The sequence below is a fragment of the Perca flavescens genome, chromosome 3, assembly GCF_004354835.1.
Source record: "Perca flavescens isolate YP-PL-M2 chromosome 3, PFLA_1.0, whole genome shotgun sequence".
Classification (NCBI taxonomy): domain Eukaryota; kingdom Metazoa; phylum Chordata; class Actinopteri; order Perciformes; family Percidae; genus Perca; species Perca flavescens.
Window position 1 is genome coordinate 39,488,066 of NC_041333.1, and position 20,531 is coordinate 39,508,596.

At 44.5% G+C, this 20,531-nt stretch overlaps 1 protein-coding gene and 1 pseudogene across 1 annotated transcript; both read left to right on the forward strand.

Moving 5' to 3' along the window:
* LOC114552957 (receptor-interacting serine/threonine-protein kinase 4-like) overlaps positions 1–20,531 on the forward strand; it is a 111,001-nt pseudogene that overhangs the window by 10,526 nt on the left and 79,944 nt on the right.
* Positions 1,720–20,158, forward strand: LOC114552955 (protein NLRC3). Its single transcript, XM_028574051.1, has 10 exons — positions 1,720–1,772; positions 7,622–7,724; positions 8,389–8,559; positions 8,838–8,945; positions 9,509–9,625; positions 10,253–10,360; positions 10,772–10,850; positions 17,697–17,910; positions 18,085–19,882; positions 20,026–20,158. Exons 2-10 carry the CDS (start codon positions 7,636–7,638, stop codon positions 20,156–20,158), a joined length of 2,817 nt encoding a protein of 938 aa, XP_028429852.1. The 5' UTR covers positions 1,720–1,772; positions 7,622–7,635.

Consider the following 20,531-nt stretch of genomic DNA (forward strand, 5'->3'; position numbering starts at 1 on the left):
AATCAGCTGGGACAGCCAACCAACACACATACTGGGAGTCCAACCACTTGAATTAATGTTGACTTTGTGAATATTATATCTGAACTTTTAGCTTCAGTCTTCATCACAGACTCCAGCAGTTTTGGACAGTACCGAAGCCAAGTGAATGTAAAATCAATCTGAGCATCACAACTAACTGTTTTAGACACAGATATGGTAATAATAATGCTCCAAAATGCTGTCAAATTGCATTTTTTTTAATCATGCACAACAAAAGAAAACGTGCCACAATGAACCCCCCCCCCCTTTCAGTCTCATGGATATGGAGCTCCCAGTCACCCTCTTGGCCTCTAAACACATCTTCAAACTGCCGCTGATCCAACAGATCTCTGTAGCAGCTCACAGTTTATCTCCCCCCCCCACTAAAGACTGTTGACGTTACAGAGCTTTACTCACGCTTTGGCTACAGTGAAGGCGTAACGTATGCGGACTGTTAGCGGAGCGTATGTGCCGTGGAATGTATCTTTTAACCGGCTCCACCTGCAGCGCCACACGGTGGAGGATTGTGGGAGTCACAGGCCAGACGGAGAGCTTTGGCTTTGGGATTGTTGTTGTTTCTTCAGTTTTTTTGGAGCTGGCACAGAGCTGTGAAAACGTTAATCTACTGTCAGCTGTTGTCAGAGGACGCAGGGGAGGGAGACAAGAAATAAAAACACAAACTCTCCAAACCAAACTGCCAACACGCTCAGTAGCAGTCATTAAGTCGTTTCCTGTATATCGGTAGTTTAATTTAAAAGAAATATAGACACTTTATGATCCATTTCTGTGTGAAAGGGCCACACACACCTCTGGTAAAACTCTAAATAGAAGCCTGTCCTGTTTCTACCTTGTAGATTGGATCTGTGTGGAGCATATGCACCACTACGCTGCTCTCTGCCTGCTGTCTCCAGTCTGATGATTATGGTGGAAGCGTAGTGTTGGAACATCAGCTCTGCTTACGTTACGCGTGCAATGTAGCCGGCCAGTAGAGTTCAAATACTTCTATTTTTATCATATATGGTCTATTGAGGCATCACCAGGCATCAAAATAAGTCAGCAGAGGCAGGGACATGTAGACCAGAAAGGGGGCAATCCCACGCACCCCCCTTTTATTTCCTTCCAGCTAGAATATAAAGTGCAGCTTCCAGCATGAAGCATATCCCACAATCCACTGCAACATGAGCCTGTGCTCTAGAGACCCGTCGACAAATGTGAGTAGATATTTAAATAAATTTTTAACGCCGCTGCTTTTGCTGTGATGATTTGCGAGCTGCAGTCAGGAGAAAGATGCTTTTATTGTTTTATTTTTGGAGATTTTATTCTCACCCAAGAGTGAGTGAGCGGTACATGTAAAGGTAAATGTCAGACAAAAACAAGCAGTGTTGAACAAGTATTAAGGTAGTAAATATCAACAGGTAAATGTACTTAAAGTATCAAAGTAATATGTGACATGGAGGCCACTTGGAGAGATATCTGCTGCTGTACCAGTTGCTGATCTTTATCTCATTAGATGGTCAGTTAGCTCCATCTAGTGGACAGATAGTAGAACTCCATCATCTGATGGGGGACTTCTCTCACACTGACTGGGTGTGTGAACAGGTTGGACTGGTTCTGACGTCACTCTAAAGTTATCTGTAATTGAAAATCGACACCAGGACTGACGAGGGCCAATGAGCAGCTTCTTCTCTCCCAGAGTTTCTTCGACACATGAAGGAGGAAAGTGTCTGGAAAGTGACCTGAAGAGACTTCAGCAGGTGAGAATCTGACCAGAGGAATCTGGAAATGGTTGATGAACAGAATCACTTTGATTCAATCTGTTTGACTGGACAGAAGAAATGGTTCTTTCTGGGTTGTTCTTCAGATTTTTATAGATAGACTATGATTCTAATGAGTGTCCATCTGAGTTAAAGGAGATGGTTTGAGAATGATTAGCATGTATTACTGTTGGTAGTTCTCAGGTCTAAACAACAGCAGAATGTTCTCTGAGTTCACATCAGTGAAAAACAGGGAGGGTCCAAACTGGTCGTACAGCTTTGATCAACTTGGTACATTTGATCCAAAACCCAGTTATACTTTGACAGTGAGTTGTTTGTACTTTTACTGTGTTACAGAATTACCGTAACATCATTCTGTACTGCAGTAAAAGTACCAACAAATGAAATTGTTACTTTGGTAAAAGCAGAAAATTAGTGCAGTAAAATGTCCCCTGTGAGTGTTGTACTATAATGTATGATGAGATTATTCTTTCTGATGCGTTCAGGTGTAAGCTACCTTTGACTGTTTTGATCAGTTTTATATGATGCTGCAATGATTCTTTTCATTATAGATCAACCTGCTGATTATTTCTTTGTGTTTTTAGGAAGCACAGGTTCAGTTATTAGCTATTATCAATGGTATTTTATCAATATTAGTAAAGTTATGAAAATGTATATGTTGGATCATTATCAAATTGAATAAATAATCAACAGGACACCACCCTAAACTCAGGGACCATAATTGAACTGTGGATGCAGTCTCTTAAGGATGCAGCTATTAAATGTCTTAATGAATGAATCTCATATTTAATAAGTGAACATTGAAGGAGTGTATACGAGCACTGACCTGCACAACCAGACAACTGCTCTTTAAAGTCTAATACAATTTATTTAACTTCAACAACACTGATTTATTAAACAATAATCATTTTTTCATACTCCACTACAACTGTGTGTGTGTGTGTGTGTAAGACATTACTGAAACTCACCTATTATTTATATTCGGAACACACAACAAAAAGTCTGAAGTCTCTAATGTTTATTCTGTACTGCAGTACAAGTACTAATACACACTGTCAAAGCCTACTGCGTTAGTACAAGTTAAAGTTCTACTTTGAAGATATTAGGCCTACTGAGTTAAAAGTACACAAGTATTATCAGCTAAATGTACTTAATGTATCAAAGTAAAAGTAAAGAAGTATTATCAACTAAAGGCATTAGTTCCACTTCCCTTCTTCCACTTCCCCTCAGCCCTAGATATTAGGCTCATGCATGTGCAGAGAAGGGGGGGCTACGAGTGCTTGAGCACATGCCCCTTTTGCCCCTCAAAGACAAAGTACCCTTTTTTTGTCCTTGTTTTATTTATTTTTTTATTTCTTTGACAATGGCCCTCATGTGGTCAGTTTAAGAAGAATACTTAACAATAATAATTAGCTAGATAAAACAACCTAAACCTTCATATCACATGATGACCAGGGTTATGGCGTGACACAAATGTCCACTTCCTGCCAGGCGCTCGTGAGTCGAGAGAGAAGAGAAAGTTGAAGTGCCGGTAAGTGGGCTTTTGGAGTGAATGAGAAGGTTTGTTATAGAGCCCTCTAGCCGGAGCCGCTAGTTAAGCCGTCTCCTCCAGGATGAAAACAGCCAGCAGGCGAGCTAAATTTGTGGCTGTGGCAGCTAACTTTGAAGTAGTGACGTTTCGTGGTAACTGCACGCGCTTCCGCGGCCACGATTACTCATCATGTGATAGCCTTATAGCGTCAACGTTTCATTCTCTGTTACACAAGAGAAGACAGTAGCACTTCTCTGTAGGTTAAAAGAAGTGTGTGTGTGTTGTGGCATCACAAGGGGATGTGTGGTAGAGCGACGCTATTTTCCTCTACAGGAGTGGCTACCCAGTGACAAAATGGCCGCCACCCAAACTACAAGTCCCAGAATGCACCGCACAGGGAGGCGCAAATGCCTCAGTCCTTGATTACAGCAGGTGCTCATGCACTGGGAGAAGACAAAGAGAGCAGAGGCAGAGAGCAGGGAAGCAGAGTTCTTGGGGAAAGAACCTAAGCTACCAGGACTTTGCTAAACCATGTAGTTTTACTCCCAGTAAGTTTTTGAGTTGGAGTTACTGTTTTTTGTTGGACTATTGTCTGAAAAGACTGCTTTCAAATAAAACCTGTTTGCTTGCAACCACGTTTTGGCTGGTCTGCTGAGAAGAAACCTCTCGTGACATCACATTGTGTGTGTGTGTGTGTGTGTGTGTGTGTGTGTGTGTGTGTGTGTGTGTGTGTGTGTGTGTGTGTGTGTGTGTGTGTGTGTGTGTGTGCGCGCGCGCGCGCGTGTGTGTGCGTCAGCTTTCTGCCTCTCAACCAGCAGCCCACTTAAAAGACCATATCACTTCTTTGGGGAATTAGCTTAGGTTATTTGAAGCCTACTGCGTTAGTACAAGTTAAAGTTCTACTTTCAAGATATTAGGCCTACTGAGTTAAAAGTACAGAAGTATTATCAGCTAAATGTACTTAATATATCAAAGTAAAAGTACAGAAGTATTATCAGCTAAATGTACTTAATATATCAAAGTAAAAGTACAGAAGTATTATCCGCTAAAGGCATTAGTTCCACTTCCTTTCTTACACTTCCCCTCAGCCCTAGATATTAGGCTCATGCACGTGCATGAGCCTAATATCTTTTGATATTCTTCTTTGACGATTGCCCGCTTGTGGTCAGTTTAAGAAGAATATTTAACAATAATAATTAGCTAGATAAAACAACCTAAACCTTCATATCACATGATGACCAGGGTTATCACGTGACAAGTCCACTTCCTGCCAGGCGCTTGTGAGTCCGCTGGCGGCGTGGCCAGCAAGAGCGAGAGAAAGTTGAAGTGCCGGTAAGTGGGCTTTTGGAGTGAATGAGAATGCATGCTTACACATGTAGGTTTGGTGGTCTATGCATTTTGACTTCTTAATAAAGGACCTCCTTATATTTTTATAAAATAATCTGAAACATCTTGCATACTTTTGCAAATCCCTTTCTGATTCAAAGCTTACAGAAATCTGGTAGTCGGCTCAGGTTGCAGTCATAGGCTACAATTAAACTGTTTATCGTGTTTGACATCTTGTTATCTTGTATTTGTTTGAATGTAGTCTAATGTAAGGCTCTATATTTCATTTTGAGGTGTACAGTATTGTGGATTTAGTATTATTTAAAATTTCATATTGCACTTTCTATACAGTTTGGATTAGGGCTGTCCCAAAGGATTATTTTTTAAACGATTAATCTAACGATTCATTTTTCAATGAGCGATTATTTTCCCATTGCTCAATTATTAACAATTTACACCAAACAAATTTCAATAAGGTTCAAATCTCTATTTATTAAAATTGTTTAACACTGCACTGTTCAAGTAAAATGAATTTGTAGTGCAACCTGAAGCCAGATGTAGGCGATCAATCCAACAACAAAATAAAGTCACCTTCAGGAGGAATACAAAAATAAAATCTTAAAGTAAACAGAGCAAGGGCAAAAAGAGTAGCCTGTATTTGCTTTTTTTAGCAGTAGGTAAAATAATGAAAAGGCTCTTGTTTAACATCCAAGCTCTTCTCCCTTTAATTTAACTTTACTTATTTGTATCTTAAGGTTGGTTAAGCACTGTAGGGAGAAGAAGTTGGACAGTTTTTGTCTCGTTCCAGTGATTGGCACATCTGGGTGATGGCGTCTGATATGTGTTAGCATATTAGATGTATTTCCACTCACATACCCAACAACTGCTGAACAACGCCGACACACAGTCCTCGTCTTATCCACCACTCTCTCACCTGTAGCCTACTACTGGAACTGACCCGAAGGCCGACGTTTTCGAGTCGGGGTCGGCACCAGGCTGCAGCCATACAGTCTCGAAGTTTTGCCAAACTTGCGATCTTAAACAGGCCGGCGGAGAACTCTCGGTCGCAATCGCTCACCATGCTCGTCCTTTCGTGCTGCTATCTTTGACTCACTCACTGGACCGACCGTCAACCTGACAACAAACTGCATGTAGGCGGAGGAGCTCGGCTAGCTTCAGGCAGGGCTATAGTTTAGGTGTCCCTAGAACCCACGTATCCAGCAGTAGTTCCGCATTACATTAATTAATTTGTCGACACCTTATCCCAGCCCTAGTTTGTAATTTATACTGTATATTGATTACATGAAATTACAATTTACACTCTGTTTGTTAGAAATCACTACACACACAGGCCTGAAATACACATACACATGCTTAGGACCTGAGCGGTTGGGGGGGGTATGGTGCCTTGCTCAAGAGCAACTGGCAGTGCCCAGGAGGTGAACGGGCATCTCTCCAGCTACCAATCCACACTCTGTACTGTCCGTACTGGGACTTGAACCAGCGACCCTCCGGTTCCCAACCCAAGTCCCTACGGACTGAGCTACTGCCACCCCCAAGGTGGATACTCTGTGTAATATTACATTTTGCTTGGACAACGGTTGCATTTTATAGATATATTTTCTGTGAATGTAGTGAATATCTGGTTTAATGGATGATAACTTTCAGATCCATATGTAATGTGTGTGCAGGTTAGGGCGTTTTCACACCGTTGCATCGAACTGGAGTTCGTTTGCCCCGCTGGTGCGGTTCATTTGGATAGGTGAAAACGCGGCAATCAAACTTTGGTGCGCACCAAAAGTGGACCAAACAAGCGTACCGAGACCTGCTTGAAGAGGTGGTCTCGGTACACTTTCAATCCAACTCTGGAGCAGTTCATTTGTGGTGAGAACGTGATCCGTACTCGAACCGCACCAACTAATATGTACTCCTCCAGTCTGAGCTGATGTCTCATCTAGTCAGGTGTGTTCATCAATCTGCGATGCAGCAGAGCAGCAAACTGTAGCAGCTTGCAGTGTTTCTAGCACAGAAATAGACTGCAGTCAAGCTCGCCATACGTCACTCGTATCTCCGTGGTCAAACCAGCTGCCGCTAAAATTGGAGACAGACGCGGCCAGAGCAGAGCGAAGTCTCGGTAACCAGAGCAGATGTAGTAATGTCTCTTGCGAAACAATGTCTAATCATTTTAATGAAATGAGCTGGTTTGACCACTAGACCAGAACACAGGACCTTTTTCCTGTATTTACTTTCTTGCTCCCGCCCCCACATACCCGACCAATAAGAGGGCTGGACGTTCTTGCCTGATTTGTAATGACGCATTTTGATACGCTTGGATTTTTCCAGGTGTGAAACCAAACCAAACCAAACCAAACCGACCGAGGGCAAATCGCTCCAAGTTTACTAACTCACCAACTGATTCGAACTAAAGCAAATTAACTACAGATGTGAAAACGCCCTAATGTAAGGCTCCATATTTAATTTTGAGGTGTACAGTATTGTCGATTTAGTATTACGTTAAAATGTAAAATATACAGTTTTTAAAATAAAGATGACAGATATTGTTAACAAATCTTGTTCCTTTTTTTAATTTGAGCCACTGCCCCTCAAAAGGTCTCTGCACTGCCCTGATTAGGCTACATAATGGCATACATCACACTGCTACTCACAGCAAAGAGTTGATGTTGCTGATCTTTAGCTCATTAGATGGTCAGTTAGCTCAGCTTAAATCATCAGTGTAAATTGAAGGATGTGTCAGAACTTGTCAGACTACTTAGATCCACCAGGACGTCATGTATTGTATTCAAGCCATCTTCCAACTACTGAGACAGACTTGGTTTGTGTGTTCCTGAAGGAAAGAGCAGCTGATTCTCTGTTTTCTACATTATCTGTGACATGTAAGAGAGAGATGAGAGACTAATGTGTCCTGTGATGAAAAGCTTGTTATAGTGACAGAGGTCATGTCTCTCAGCAGGTGAGGACTCTGCTATGAGTCAGTGTGAGGACAGAGAGGAGGGAGCCCCTCCCTCTAAAACCACTCTGTGTGGGGACCATGACAGCCAGACCAAAGCTCAGAGGTGAGATGATGATGGACTCTTCTCCATGTTAGAGCTCAGCACTCACATCACTCCACCATCATTATTCACACAAAATATATGTATAAAATATATATTATACTCCTTTTATAGCATCATATTTGTACATCATGGTCTATTAGAATAGGTTTATATGCTTTGATCTTCAAAAAAACATGGCTCTTATACTGCCCAATGCTGCAGTGCCTCCAGCTGAAACACTCTGAGCTCTTGGCCCGCCTTCCTAAAAAGCCCAGTCTGCTCTGATTGGTCAACCAAAATTCAATCAAGCCAGTGGGCGGGCTGTGCTTGCTCAGGGAGCACCTATGGGCAGCACACATTAACAACTGGGCTGGCTTTCTCAATCAATGACATCATTAAATTGAATTGAATTTCAAACCAGAATGTCGGTGAGACGTTTTCAGGCATTTGAGAAAAAGTGCCGTCTGTGGGAGAGAGAGCTCCATTTGGAGTGAAATGTCTTTTTTTGGTACCTTATACAACTATTACATACACAAATACTATATAACACTAAAAGCATAATAGGGACTCTTTAACTACTAACTTTATCATTCAACAAAGTGACTTATCAACTGAGATGAGACAGCATCAGATTAAATTTTGTTGAGCAAAAACATTACTCATCCACTGTCTTTGTTTGTATCAGGATGCAGCAGCAGAATCCAAACTCTCCTGGACCTAAACTTAAGTTTAAACCTGGACCTGGACCTGAACCTGAACCTGAACCAGGACCTGAACCCAGCTGTGTGTCCATAAAGAGTGACCGGTCTATGGGTCGTCCTATTAACTTTAAAGATGGACAAGCTGTTGATGAATGGTAAGAATTTGAAAATGAACTTATCTGCCTCTCCTGAGAAGAAGAATCCGGACTTGGTCCAGAGCTTTGTAGTCTGTAGTAGGACGATATAATGTGTCAGCAGTGACATCACAGTGTATACCTACTGTATAAATAAATTAATAAAATTAACTTCTTACTTTAATAGTCAAGAAAGAGCCAACAACCGATTATCAACTGAGATAAGACAGCATCTTTCATCATATTACAGATTACATTTTGGTGAACAGTTACTGATCCACTGACTTTGTTTTTACCAGGATGCAGGAGCAGAAACCAGGATCTGGACCCAGCTGTGTGTCCATGAAGAGTGACCGGTCTATGGGTCGTCCTATTAACTTTAAAGATGGACAAGCTGTTGATGAAAGGTATTAATTTAAAAGCAAACTTTGTTAACTTTGTTTTGTTATCTGATTCTCTTAGAGCTACATAGTCCAGGTTCGGTGATGCCATATAATGTGGTTTTGATCTGATGCCCAGTACCAGGACCAGAACCACCAGACAGCTCTCAACTGCTAAACACCTTTCTTACAGCGGCTGAAAGTCAATCTGTTTTCAGGAACATGAAGTTGACTCTTTGCAAAAAAAATGTATACGATCATAATTAATCTTTGGGCTTTGGGAGGATATCAAGTCCAAGTGAAGTCACAAGTCATTGTTGTTAATTTTTTTATTTTGTCTAAAGTCATCAGACTCATGTTGAGTCAAAGTGATGTGAGCTTCTGCTTCAGAGTGCAGCACTAAGAAAAGTTCACATGTTCACAACATGATCTACTCTGAGACAGATTTTTATAATACAGAGATTTATAATACTCATCCTGACACTCAATTCTTGAAATGAGACTTATATATCATTATTGATATAATAATTAAACAGGGGAAATTGATTAATGTAACTAGTTAAAAGTATTCGTCTGTTTGTTTGTATTAGTCTGCAGCTAAGACCTGAACCTGAACCTGGAACTGAACCCAGCTGTGTTTCCATGAAGAGTGACCGGTCTATGGGTCGTCCTATTAACTTTAAAGATGGACAAGCTGCTGATGAAAGGTAAGAATTTCAAACTTTGTTATTATCAGACTCTCTCGGAGCTTCATGGTCTAGGTTTGGCAATGACCACAAAATGTGGTTTTGATCTGATGCCCAGTGATACCAGGACCAGAACCACCAGACAGATTAGCGCCGCCCAAGACGATTGTCATTGGTTTAAATAAATTTGAAAATGAACTTATCTGCCTCTCATAAGAATAAGAATCCAGACTTGGTCCAGAGCTTTGTAGTCTGTTGTAGGACTCCACGATATGTGTCAGCGCTTTTCTAGTCTCAACGACTACTCAAAGCGCTTTAACATTGTACAGGAACCATTCACCATTCACACACTGTGGCCGAGGCTGCCGTACAATGTGCCACCTGCTCATCAGATAATCAGTCACACACATTCACACTCCGATGAGCAGCATCGGGGGCAACTCGGGGTTCAGTGTCTTGCCCAAGGACACTTTGACATGGGACTGCAGGGCCAAGGATCGAACCACCAACCTTCCGATTGGCAGGCAACCGCTCTACCACTGAGCAAATAAGCGCCAACGACCGATTATCTACTGAGATGAGACAACATCTTACATCAGATTACATTTTGTTGAACAGTTACTGATCCACTGTCTTTGTTTTTACCAGGATGCAGGAGCAGAAACCAGGACCTGAACCCAGCTGTGTGTCCATGAAGAGTGACCGGTCTATGGGTCGTCCTATTAACTTTAATGATGGACCAGCTGTTGATGAAAGGTAATAATTTAAAAGTGAACTTTGTTATTATCTGACTCTCTTAGAACTACATAGTCGTGGTTTCTATCTGATACCCAGTGATACAAAATCTGCAAATACAGAGAAGCAATCCTGAGGTCATCAAACCAGACACTTTCCTCCCACCTGGCAGTGCCTTGAATCCTGTCCATAAAAATCACAAACAGCAAACGGCCCACGGTCATTGGTTTCCTGGTTATGCAGAACCTCTTGTGTTGAAGTTTATGAACTCTTTTTTTTTTTTTTTTTTTTCTTCAGGCTTGTCATGGGAAGCTGAGCAATGTTCCTCCTTCCATCTAGCGTCTTTACTGCTGAAGCTTGGAGGAAGACCCAGCCAGCTGTGTAGGTTGCAGATTTTAATAATTGTTCTTAAACTTGATGTTTTCTCCACAGAATTCAGCAGAAGATTTCAGATGGCCTCGGTTGTCAGTCTGCCCAGCTGCATCAAACAGACCTGGACTCCATATTTATGGTGTGTACATGAACAAACTCAGTTTTCGCTATTAGCTACAGATTAAATGCTAAACTACCATTCAGATCCCAACAGTCTCCATGCTGCTCTGTTCAGACCAGTATACCTTCAGCCTGTTGAATCATATGTTGTGTTCTTTATAGAGGTGTACGCAAGATTAAAACGTTACACTATTTTTAGTTGAGGTTAAAAGTTGTCTCATGATATCAGTACACAAGTGCAGAATTACGTTGGTACTACCGAGGACCAATTCACTTTAACTCAATTGGTGCCAAATTTCTGTACCTTACAGCATCTTTCACAGAGAGTGGGGCTTAGCTCGGACACACACAATTGTCTGAATTGAATTGTTAGGTCTGAAGAGGTTAGTTATTAAGGAGAGAAGCCATTTGTGTTTGTGGCAAAACCTTTCAAGGTGCTCATTTTTCCTTTTTGTGACTTTCACTGCATGAATAGTGGGATTTCCGTCCCCGTAAATGCCTATAAACGCCCGGAAATCCCCCTAATTTTCGGCAGTTATCGACAATTTACAGGCTGTGAACGTCACGTTCGTCTATGCCACATATTGTCGGAAGCGAACCATGACGTATGTGGAGAGCCCCCGCGGAGGTGCTAATGGATCTAATTAGAATATGAATAGGCGCCTGGCCAGAGAAAGTCTGGCCTGGCTGCAATTTCCTCACTCAGGATTGGATGAAACCACTACTTTTAAACAAGAAAACTCCGTCGTGATTGGTTGACAGGTCTGTCATGGGTTACGCTATTGGTCATCCTGGGCCATTATTATAATAATAAAATTATATATATATATATATTTATATTTATTTATGTATTATATATTTATTTCATATATGCTATGTTGTATAATCATGTCATTGTTATCCTAACGAAAATGATTTGCCAGGAACGGGCTGTTTATTGAAAGATAGAGCTTTATTGACACAAAACACAAAGCATGTGTACAAAGCATAGAGACATACAGCACACACAACAAATATCCCACGCTCACGAGAAGCAGCACCGTCCACATCTAACCCGCGGCTGGCTCGGAGCTGTAGGTAACCGGCAGCATTTGGTCTGAATTCTGTCCATTTAGCAGACGTCTGTGGTGCGTTGTCCTGTATGTCTATGTGGCGCACTTCCAAATGTCACCTCACCTGCAGCCAGCACACTCTGTCTCGCTTCCAGCAGCTGTAAAATCAATCAATGAAGACAATCAGTACTGTCAGTACTGAGTGACAAAATAACCCCAACATGTTCCTATTTACATGTTGTGATTTGTAGAGTCACAGCGTGTACAAAAAACAACGTAACATGAGACACAGCCGTCTTCTAACGGTAAACAAACTGGGAACTATATTCTCAGGCGGAAGAATATAGTACTTGGGCGGAGTGATATGCTCGCAGCAAGCCTGTCTGAGAATATAGTTCCCGGTTTGTTTACTGTTAGAAGATGGCTGTGTCTCATGTTACGTTGTTTTTTGTACACGCTGTGACTATAATTCAATTCAATTTTATTTATAGTATCAATTCATAACAAAAGTTATCTCGAGACACTTTACCGATAGAGTAGGTCTAGACCACACTCTATAAATTCCAAAACCCCAACAATTACAGTAATTCCCTCAAGAGCAAGCATTAGCAGTGGCTATTGCGACAGTGGCAAGAAAAAACTCCCTTTTAGGAAGAAACCTCGGCAGACCCAGACTCTTGGTACTATACAAATCACAACATGTAAATAGGAACATGTTGGCGTTATTTTGTCACTTTTGTCACAATTTGGAGCAGTAGGCTAGTTGGAACCAGTTACCTGCAGGATCTGTGCTGGGCTAAGCAAATGCTGGAGCCGTCAGACAGCGTTACAGCACGCACGGAGATGAGAAGGGTATGTATTGACTTGTCTTACTCTGGGGGTTACGGTGAATAAGCTAAATTCCCAATAAGTCGGCGTGTTCTTTTTAAATTAAATGTTTGTTACGTGATATAGGCTGTCAGCAGGAGACCGTGCACCAGCCTACTGAAAGAGACCGTAACCGTGCCTAATGCATGAGTCTATGTAATCACGGGTGTCTAGGTTCTCGGCTAGTTTGAGTTACCGATAGCAGAAGCCTTTATGTCTCGTGCATTTTTTGAATTGTGTTCATGGAAATTCATAGGCTACATTACCAAGGGGAAAGTATTATATCACATACAAATACACGTAATGTTATCTTGGTAGTTATCCATCCATCCATCTTCGTCCGCTTATCCGGTGTCGGGTCGCGGGGGGAGCAGCTCCAGCAGGGGACCCCAAACTTCCCTTTCCCGAGCAACATTAACCAGCTCCGACTGGGGATCCCGAGGCGCCCCAGGCCAGGTTGGAGATAAAATCCTCCACCTAGTCCTGGGTCTTCCCGAGGCCTCCTCCCAGCTGGACGTGCCTGAACACCTCCCTAGGGAGGCGCCCAGGGGCATCCTTACCAGATGCCCGAACCACCTCAACTGGCTCCTTTCGACGCAGCGAGCAGCGGCTCTACTCCCGAGCTCCTCACGGATGACTGAGCTTCTCACCCTATCTCTAAGGGAGACGCCAGCCACCCTCCTGAGGAAACCCATTTCAGCCGCTTGTACCCTGGATCTCGTTCTTTTCGGTCATGACCCAGCCTTCATGACCATAGGTGAGGGTAGGAACGAAACTGACCGGTAGATCGAGAGCTTTGCCTTCTGGCTAAGCTCTCTTTTTCGTCACAACGGTGCGATAGATTGAATGCAATACCGCACCCGCTGCGCCCGATTCTCCGACCAATCTCCCCGCTCCATTGTCCCCTCACTCGCGAACACAACCCCAAGATACTTGAACTCCTTCACTTGGGGTAAGGACTCATTCCCTACCTGGAGAAGGCATTCCATCGGTTTCCTGCTGAGAACCATGGCCTCAGATTTAGAGGTGCTGATCCTCATCCCAACCGCTTCACACTCGGTTGCGAACCGATCCAGTGAGTGCTGAAGGTCGCAGGCCGATGATGCCATCAGGACCACATCATCTGCAAAGAGCAGCGATGAGATCCCCAGCCCACCAAACTGCAACCCCTCCCCACCCCGACTACGCCTCGATATCCTGTCCATAAATACTACAAACAGGATTGGTGACAAAGCGCAGCCCTGGCGGAGGCCAACCCTCACCTGAAAAGAGTCCGACTTACTACCGAGAACCCGGACACAGCTCTCGCTTTGGTTGTACAGAGATTGGATGGCCCTGAGAAGAGACCCCCACCCCATACTCCCGCAGCACCTCCCACAGTATCTCCCGGGGACCCGGTCATACGCCTTCTCCAAATCCACAAAACACATGTAGACCGGTTGGGCATACTCCCAGGCTCCCTCCAGGATCCTTGCGAGAGAAGAGCTGGTCCGTTGTTCCACGACCAGGACGGAATCCGCATTGTTCCTCCTCAACCCGAGGTTCGACTATTGGCCGAACCCTCCTTTCCAGCACCTTGGAGTAGACTTTACCAGGGAGGCTGAGAAGTGTGATACCCCTATAATTGGCACACACCCTCTGGTCCCCCCCTTTTAAAAGGGGAACCACCACCCCAGTCTGCCACTCCTTTGGCACCGTCCCCAGACTTCCACGCAATGTTGAAAAGGCGTGTCAACCAGGACAGCCCCTCCACACCCAGAGCCTTGAGCATTTCTGGACGGATCTCATCAATCCCGGGGGCTTTGCCACTGTGTAGTTGTTTGACTACATCAGTGACTTCCGCCTGGGAAATCGACGACAATCCCCCATTATCCTCCAGCTCTGCCTCTAACATAGAGGGCGTATTAGTCGGATTCAGGAGTTCTGCAAAGTGCTCCTTCCACCGCCCTATTACCTCCTCAGTTGAGGTCAACAGTGTCCCATCCTTACTGTACACAGCTTGGATGGTTCCCCGCCCCCCTCCTGAGGTGGCGAACAGTTTTCCAGAAGCACTTTGGTGCCGACCGAAAGTCCTTCTCCATGTCTTCTCCAAACTTCTCCCACACCCGCTGCTTTGCCTCTTTCACGGCAGAGGCTGCAGCCCTTCGGGCCCTTCGGTACCCTGCAACTGCCTCCGAGTCCTCCGGGATAACATATCCCGAAAGACTCCTTCTTCAGTCGGACGGCTTCCCTGACCACCGTTGTCCACCACGGTGTTCGTGGGTTACCGCCCCTTGAGGCACCTAAGACCCTAAGATCACAGCTCCTCGCTGCAGCTTCAGCAATGGAAACTTTGAACATTGTCCACTGGGTTCAATGCCCCCAGCCTCCACAGGGATGCACGAAAAGCTCCGCCGGAGGTGTGAGTTGAAAGTCTGTTGGACAGGGGCCTCCTCCAGACGTTCCCAATTTACCCGCACTACACGTTTGGGCTTACCAGGTCTGTCCAGAGTCTTCCCCACCCTCTGACCCAACTCACCACCAGATGGTGATCGGTTGACAGCTCTGCCCCTCTCTTCACCCGAGTGTCCAAAACATACGGCCTCAGATCAGATGAAACGATTATGAAATCGATCATTGACCTTCGGCCTAGGGTGCTCTGGTACCAGGTACACTTATGAGCATCCCTATGTTCCGAACATGGTGTTCGTTATAGACAATCCATGACTAGCACAGAAGTCCAACAACAAACAACCACTCTGGTTTAGATCAGGGAGGCCGTTCCTCCCAATCACGCCTCCAGGTGTCTCCATCATTGCCCACGTGTGCGTTGAAGTCCCCCAGCAGAACAATGGAGTCCCCCACTGGAGCCCCATGCAGGACTCCAGTCAAGGTCTCCAAGAAGGCCGAATACTCCGAACTCCTGTTTGGTGCATATGCACAAACAACAGTCAGAGTTTTCCCCCACAACCCGCAGGCGTGGGAGGCGACCCTCTCGTCCACTGGGGTAAACCCAACACAGCGGCGCCAGCCGGGACTTGTGAGTATCCCCACACCCGCCCGGCGCCTCACACCCTGGGCAACTCCGGAGAAGAAAAGAGTCCAACCCCTATCCAGGAGTATGGTTCCAGAACCAAGACTGTGCGTAGAGGTAAGCCCCACCAGATCTAACCGTAGCGCCCACCTCCCGCACCAGTTCCGGCTCCTTCCCCACAGAGAGGTGACGCCCACGCCCCCAGAGCCAGCGCCTGCTGCCCGGGTCTGGTCCGTCGAGGCCCCTGACCTTCACTGCCACCCATGTGGCATCGCACCCGACCCCAACGGTTCCTCCCACAGGTGGTGGGCCCATGGGATGGAGAGGGAGTTGCCACGTAGCTTGTTCGGGCTGTGCCCGGCCGGGCTCCGTGGCAAACCCGGCCACCAGGCGCTCGCCGACGAGCCCACCGTCTGGGCCTGGCTCCAGACGGGGGCCCCGGGCTTCCTCCGGGCAGGGTCACCCATCTCTGCTTAGCTTTTTCATTGGGGTTTTTGAACCATTCTTTGTCTGGCCCCTCACCTGAGACCACTTTGCCTTGGGAGACCCTACCAGGAGCACAAAGCTCCAGACAACACAGCCCTCAGGTTCACAGAGACACACAAACCTCTCCACCACGATAAGGTGATGGTTCACGGAGAGGTAGTTGGTAGTTATGTTAAGTTAAATGTTAGAAGTGAATGTTGCTACATGGTAGTTAGACTGTCATGAGGAGACCGCTCACCAGGGTACCAAATGTAACCGTGGCCAGTGCATGAGTCTAGTGTTGGTCAGTATAAGTGTGTAAATAGTATGTCGAGACCAAATGTAACCGCAACTGCTCGAGTCTTCCGCGGTGTCTTGGTTCCTGGCGGGGGAACGCGATCACTCCCCCCTGCCGAGGGCATGCAAACCGGTGACCGAATCTATTAACTCGGTAGGACAACCAACCAACAACCGTCCATTTGAACCGACTCACGTAAAAGAGTTGGTTGTCCCATCACTAGCTCTAACTCTCGCAGTCATCTCCCGAGTCCCGCCGCTATTTTTCAAATGGAAGCAGTGAGGGCGGGGGTAGGGGCCGGGGCAGAGTGATAGAGAAACAAAGAGGAGCAGATTAACCAGCAGGGCGCGAACAGCGCACACACTGGTGTGGAGGTGAATTACAGTGAGTTTTAATGGAATACTGGTAAAGCTTAATAACAGGACAATTGAAGTCCAGATTATGAGGCCATTTCAGCAGAGCCAACAGCTTCATATGCCATGGACATGTGAATATGGTGCTGAATTTGCCAGTATTTTAAGAAGACAAATGGTTGGGACTTTGTCATGCAATGACAAAGCTGATGCTTTATGTGAAGCACAGTGTTCTGGTGTCAGCAGAAAGACTTCTCTTAGAAAACTGTACAGTGGTGCCTCTGTCTCCATTCCACCAGACAATGTTGGATGAGCAAGACATTAAATAAATCAATTCAAGCTAAAATGTTCTTAAAATGAAATTAATACCTTTTAGAAAAATGTCACCTGGGGTAAAATTCCCCTGCTGCTACTCTGATTTGCATTTGTATAGCTCACAGCATTTTCATTTAAATGTTAAAGCCTCCCCTAGAATTAGAGGGAGGGAGGGTCATGGGGGCACAACTGCCAAGCAAGGCCCACGTCAATTTCCGACAATTTACGGCAATTTTTGGTGTTACCTATAAATTGCTGTGTGCAGTCGTAAACCTGAAGTTCCACAACAATCTACATTGACAAATACTGATGAAAATCCCACTTTTCATGCAGTGTTTCAATTGAATAAAAGTCATTTTTCATCATTTAGGTTTTCTTCAAAATAGTGTTAATAATCTTGTCTCGTTCTCATGAACCCAAACTTGTCTCGTCTTGTGAGTTGAGTGTCTAGTCACACCCATAGTTCTTTACATTACATGTTCAGTTTATCGTTCTGTTTCAGCTGCTGGAGGAAAACATTGTCACCTTTGTGAAGAACGAGCTGAAGAAGATCCAGAAGGTTCTGAATTCAGAAGAGAGTCCGAAGAAGGCTGAGGATGTGTTGGACGGTGAGGATGAAGAGCAGACTAGGAGCAGCAGAGACGCATTTCTGAAGATTACACTGCACTTCCTGAGGAGAATGAAGCAGGAGGAGCTGGCTGACTGTCTGCAGAGCAGTAAGATGATTTAAGATTTAACATGATGGAAAGAGGAAATGAAGTCAAATTGGGAAAAACTATATATATACTATACTGCACATATCTGCATTAGATCCAACGCTGTTTTTCTTAAAACTGATACAACCTTAAATGTTTAGATTCTCTGATATAATTTGTTGTTTGTTTATACAGGAACTCATGCTGCAGTATGCCGCCCCAAATTCAAGTCCAACCTGGAGAAGAAGTTCCAGTGTGTGTTTGAGGGGATTGCTAAAGCAGGAAACCCAACCCTTCTGAGTAAGATGTTCACAGAGATCTACATCACAGATGGAGGGACTTTAAAGGTCAATGAAGAACATGAGGTCAGACAGATTGAAATAGCATCCAGGAAAACAAACATACCAGAAACAATAATCAGATGTGAAGACATCTTTAAATCCCCACCTGGAAGAGATGAACCAATCAGAACTGTGATGACAAAGGGAGTGGCTGGCATTGGGAAAACAGTCTTAACACAGAAGTTCACTCTGGACTGGGCTGAAGATAAAGCCAACCAGGACATCCATTTCATATTTCCATTGACTTTCAGAGAGCTGAACGTGCTGAAAGAGAAAAAGTACAGCTTGGTGGAACTTGTTGATCACTTCTTCAGTGAAACCAAAGAAGCAGGAATCTGCAGGTTTGAAGAGTTCCAGGTTGTGTTCATCTTTGACGGTCTGGATGAGTGTCGACTTCCTCTGGACTTCCACAACACTGAGATCCTGACTGATGTTACAGAGTCCACCTCAGTGGGTGTGCTATTGACAAACCTCATCAGGGGGAAACTGCTTCCCTCTGCTCGCCTCTGGATAACCACACGACCTGCAGCAGCCAATCAGATCCCTGTTGAGTGTGTTGACATGGTGACAGAGGTCAGAGGGTTCACTGACCCACAGAAGGAGGAGTACTTCAGTAAGAGATTCAGAGATGAGGAGCAGGACAACAAAATCTACTCCTACATTAGGAAATCACGAAGTCTTCACATCATGTGCCACATCCCAGTCTTCTGCTGGATCACTGCCACAGTTCTGGATAAAGTGTTGAAGACCATAGGTGGAGGAGAGCTGCCCAAGACACTAACTGAGATGTACATCCACTTCCTATTGGTTCAGTCCAAACTGAAGAACATCAAATATGATGGAAAATCTGAGCTAGATCAACACTGGAGTCCAGAGACCAGGAAGATGATTGAGTCTCTGGGAAAACTGGCTTTTGAGCAGCTGCAGAAAGGCAACCTGATCTTCTATGAATCAGACCTGACAGAGTGTGGCATCAATATCAGAGAAGCCTCAGTGTACTCAGGAGTGTTCACACAGATCTTTAAAGAAGAGAGAGGACTGTATCAGGACAAGGTGTTCTGCTTCGTCCATCTGAGTGTTCAGGAGTTCCTGGCTGCTCTTCATGTCCATCTGACATTCATCAACTCTGGAGTCAACCTGCTGGCAGAAGAAGAATCAACATCCCAGAAGACTGAAAGCAGAGAAGATGGATCTTCACAGTTCTACCAAAGAGCTGTGTACAAGGCCTTAAAGAGTCCAAATGGACACCTGGACTTGTTCCTCCGCTTCCTCCTGGGTCTTTCACTAGAGACCAATCAGACTCTTCTACGAGGTCTGATGACACAGACAGTAAGTAGCTCACAGACCAATCAGAATACAGTTGAGTACATCAAGACAAAGATCAGTGAGGATGTGTCTGCAGAGAGAAGCATCAATCTGTTCCACTGTCTGAATGAACTGAATGATGGTTCTCTAGTGGAGGACATTCAACGGTCCCTGAGTTCAGGAAGTCTCTCCACAGACAAACTGTCTCCTGCTCAGTGGTCAGCTCTGGTCTTCATCTTACTGTCATCAGAAAAAGATCTGGACGTGTTTGACCTGAAGAAATACTCTGCTTCAGAGGATGCTCTTCTGAGGCTGCTGCCAGTGGTCAAAGCCTCCAACAAAGCTCTGTACGTGCACACACAATTAAGTGAAGTTTTAATTTAGAGAAAAATAAATTGTGTAATAGTTTTTTGTAATGCTGCTTCCTCTTCAGATTAAGTGCTTGTAACCTGTCAGAGAGAAGCTGTGAAGCTCTGTCGTCGGTTCTCAGCTCCCAGTCCTCTAGTCTGAGGGATCTCGACCTGAGTAACAACAACCTGCAGGATTCAGGAGTGAAGCTGGTGTCTCCTGGACTGAAGAGTCCACACTGCAGACTGGAAACACTCAAGTTGGTGTTCAGTTAGGACCTAAGTAACAATTTTCAACAACAACAATTCTTGTATTTTTTGTAACCATCCTTGAGTGCCTGTATATATATTTTTTATGACTTTTTTGGTCATAAGTCTTTCTCCTCTCCATGAACTTAATTATTGTCCATGAGCACCGTTGGTTTAAAGCAGTGTTTCTCAAATGGGGGTACATGTACCCCTAGGGGTACTTTGGAGGACTGCAGGGGGTACGTGAGATATTTAACAAAATGTTTTATGTTTTAACAGAACATTGTTCCACTTTATGTAGACTTTGTTTTTCCAACCAAAATTGTGACATTTGTGTCGCCGTCTTCGGACATATTCTTTCCTTTTTTCCCTTGCTTTTTTCCAAGTTATGTCACTGTTT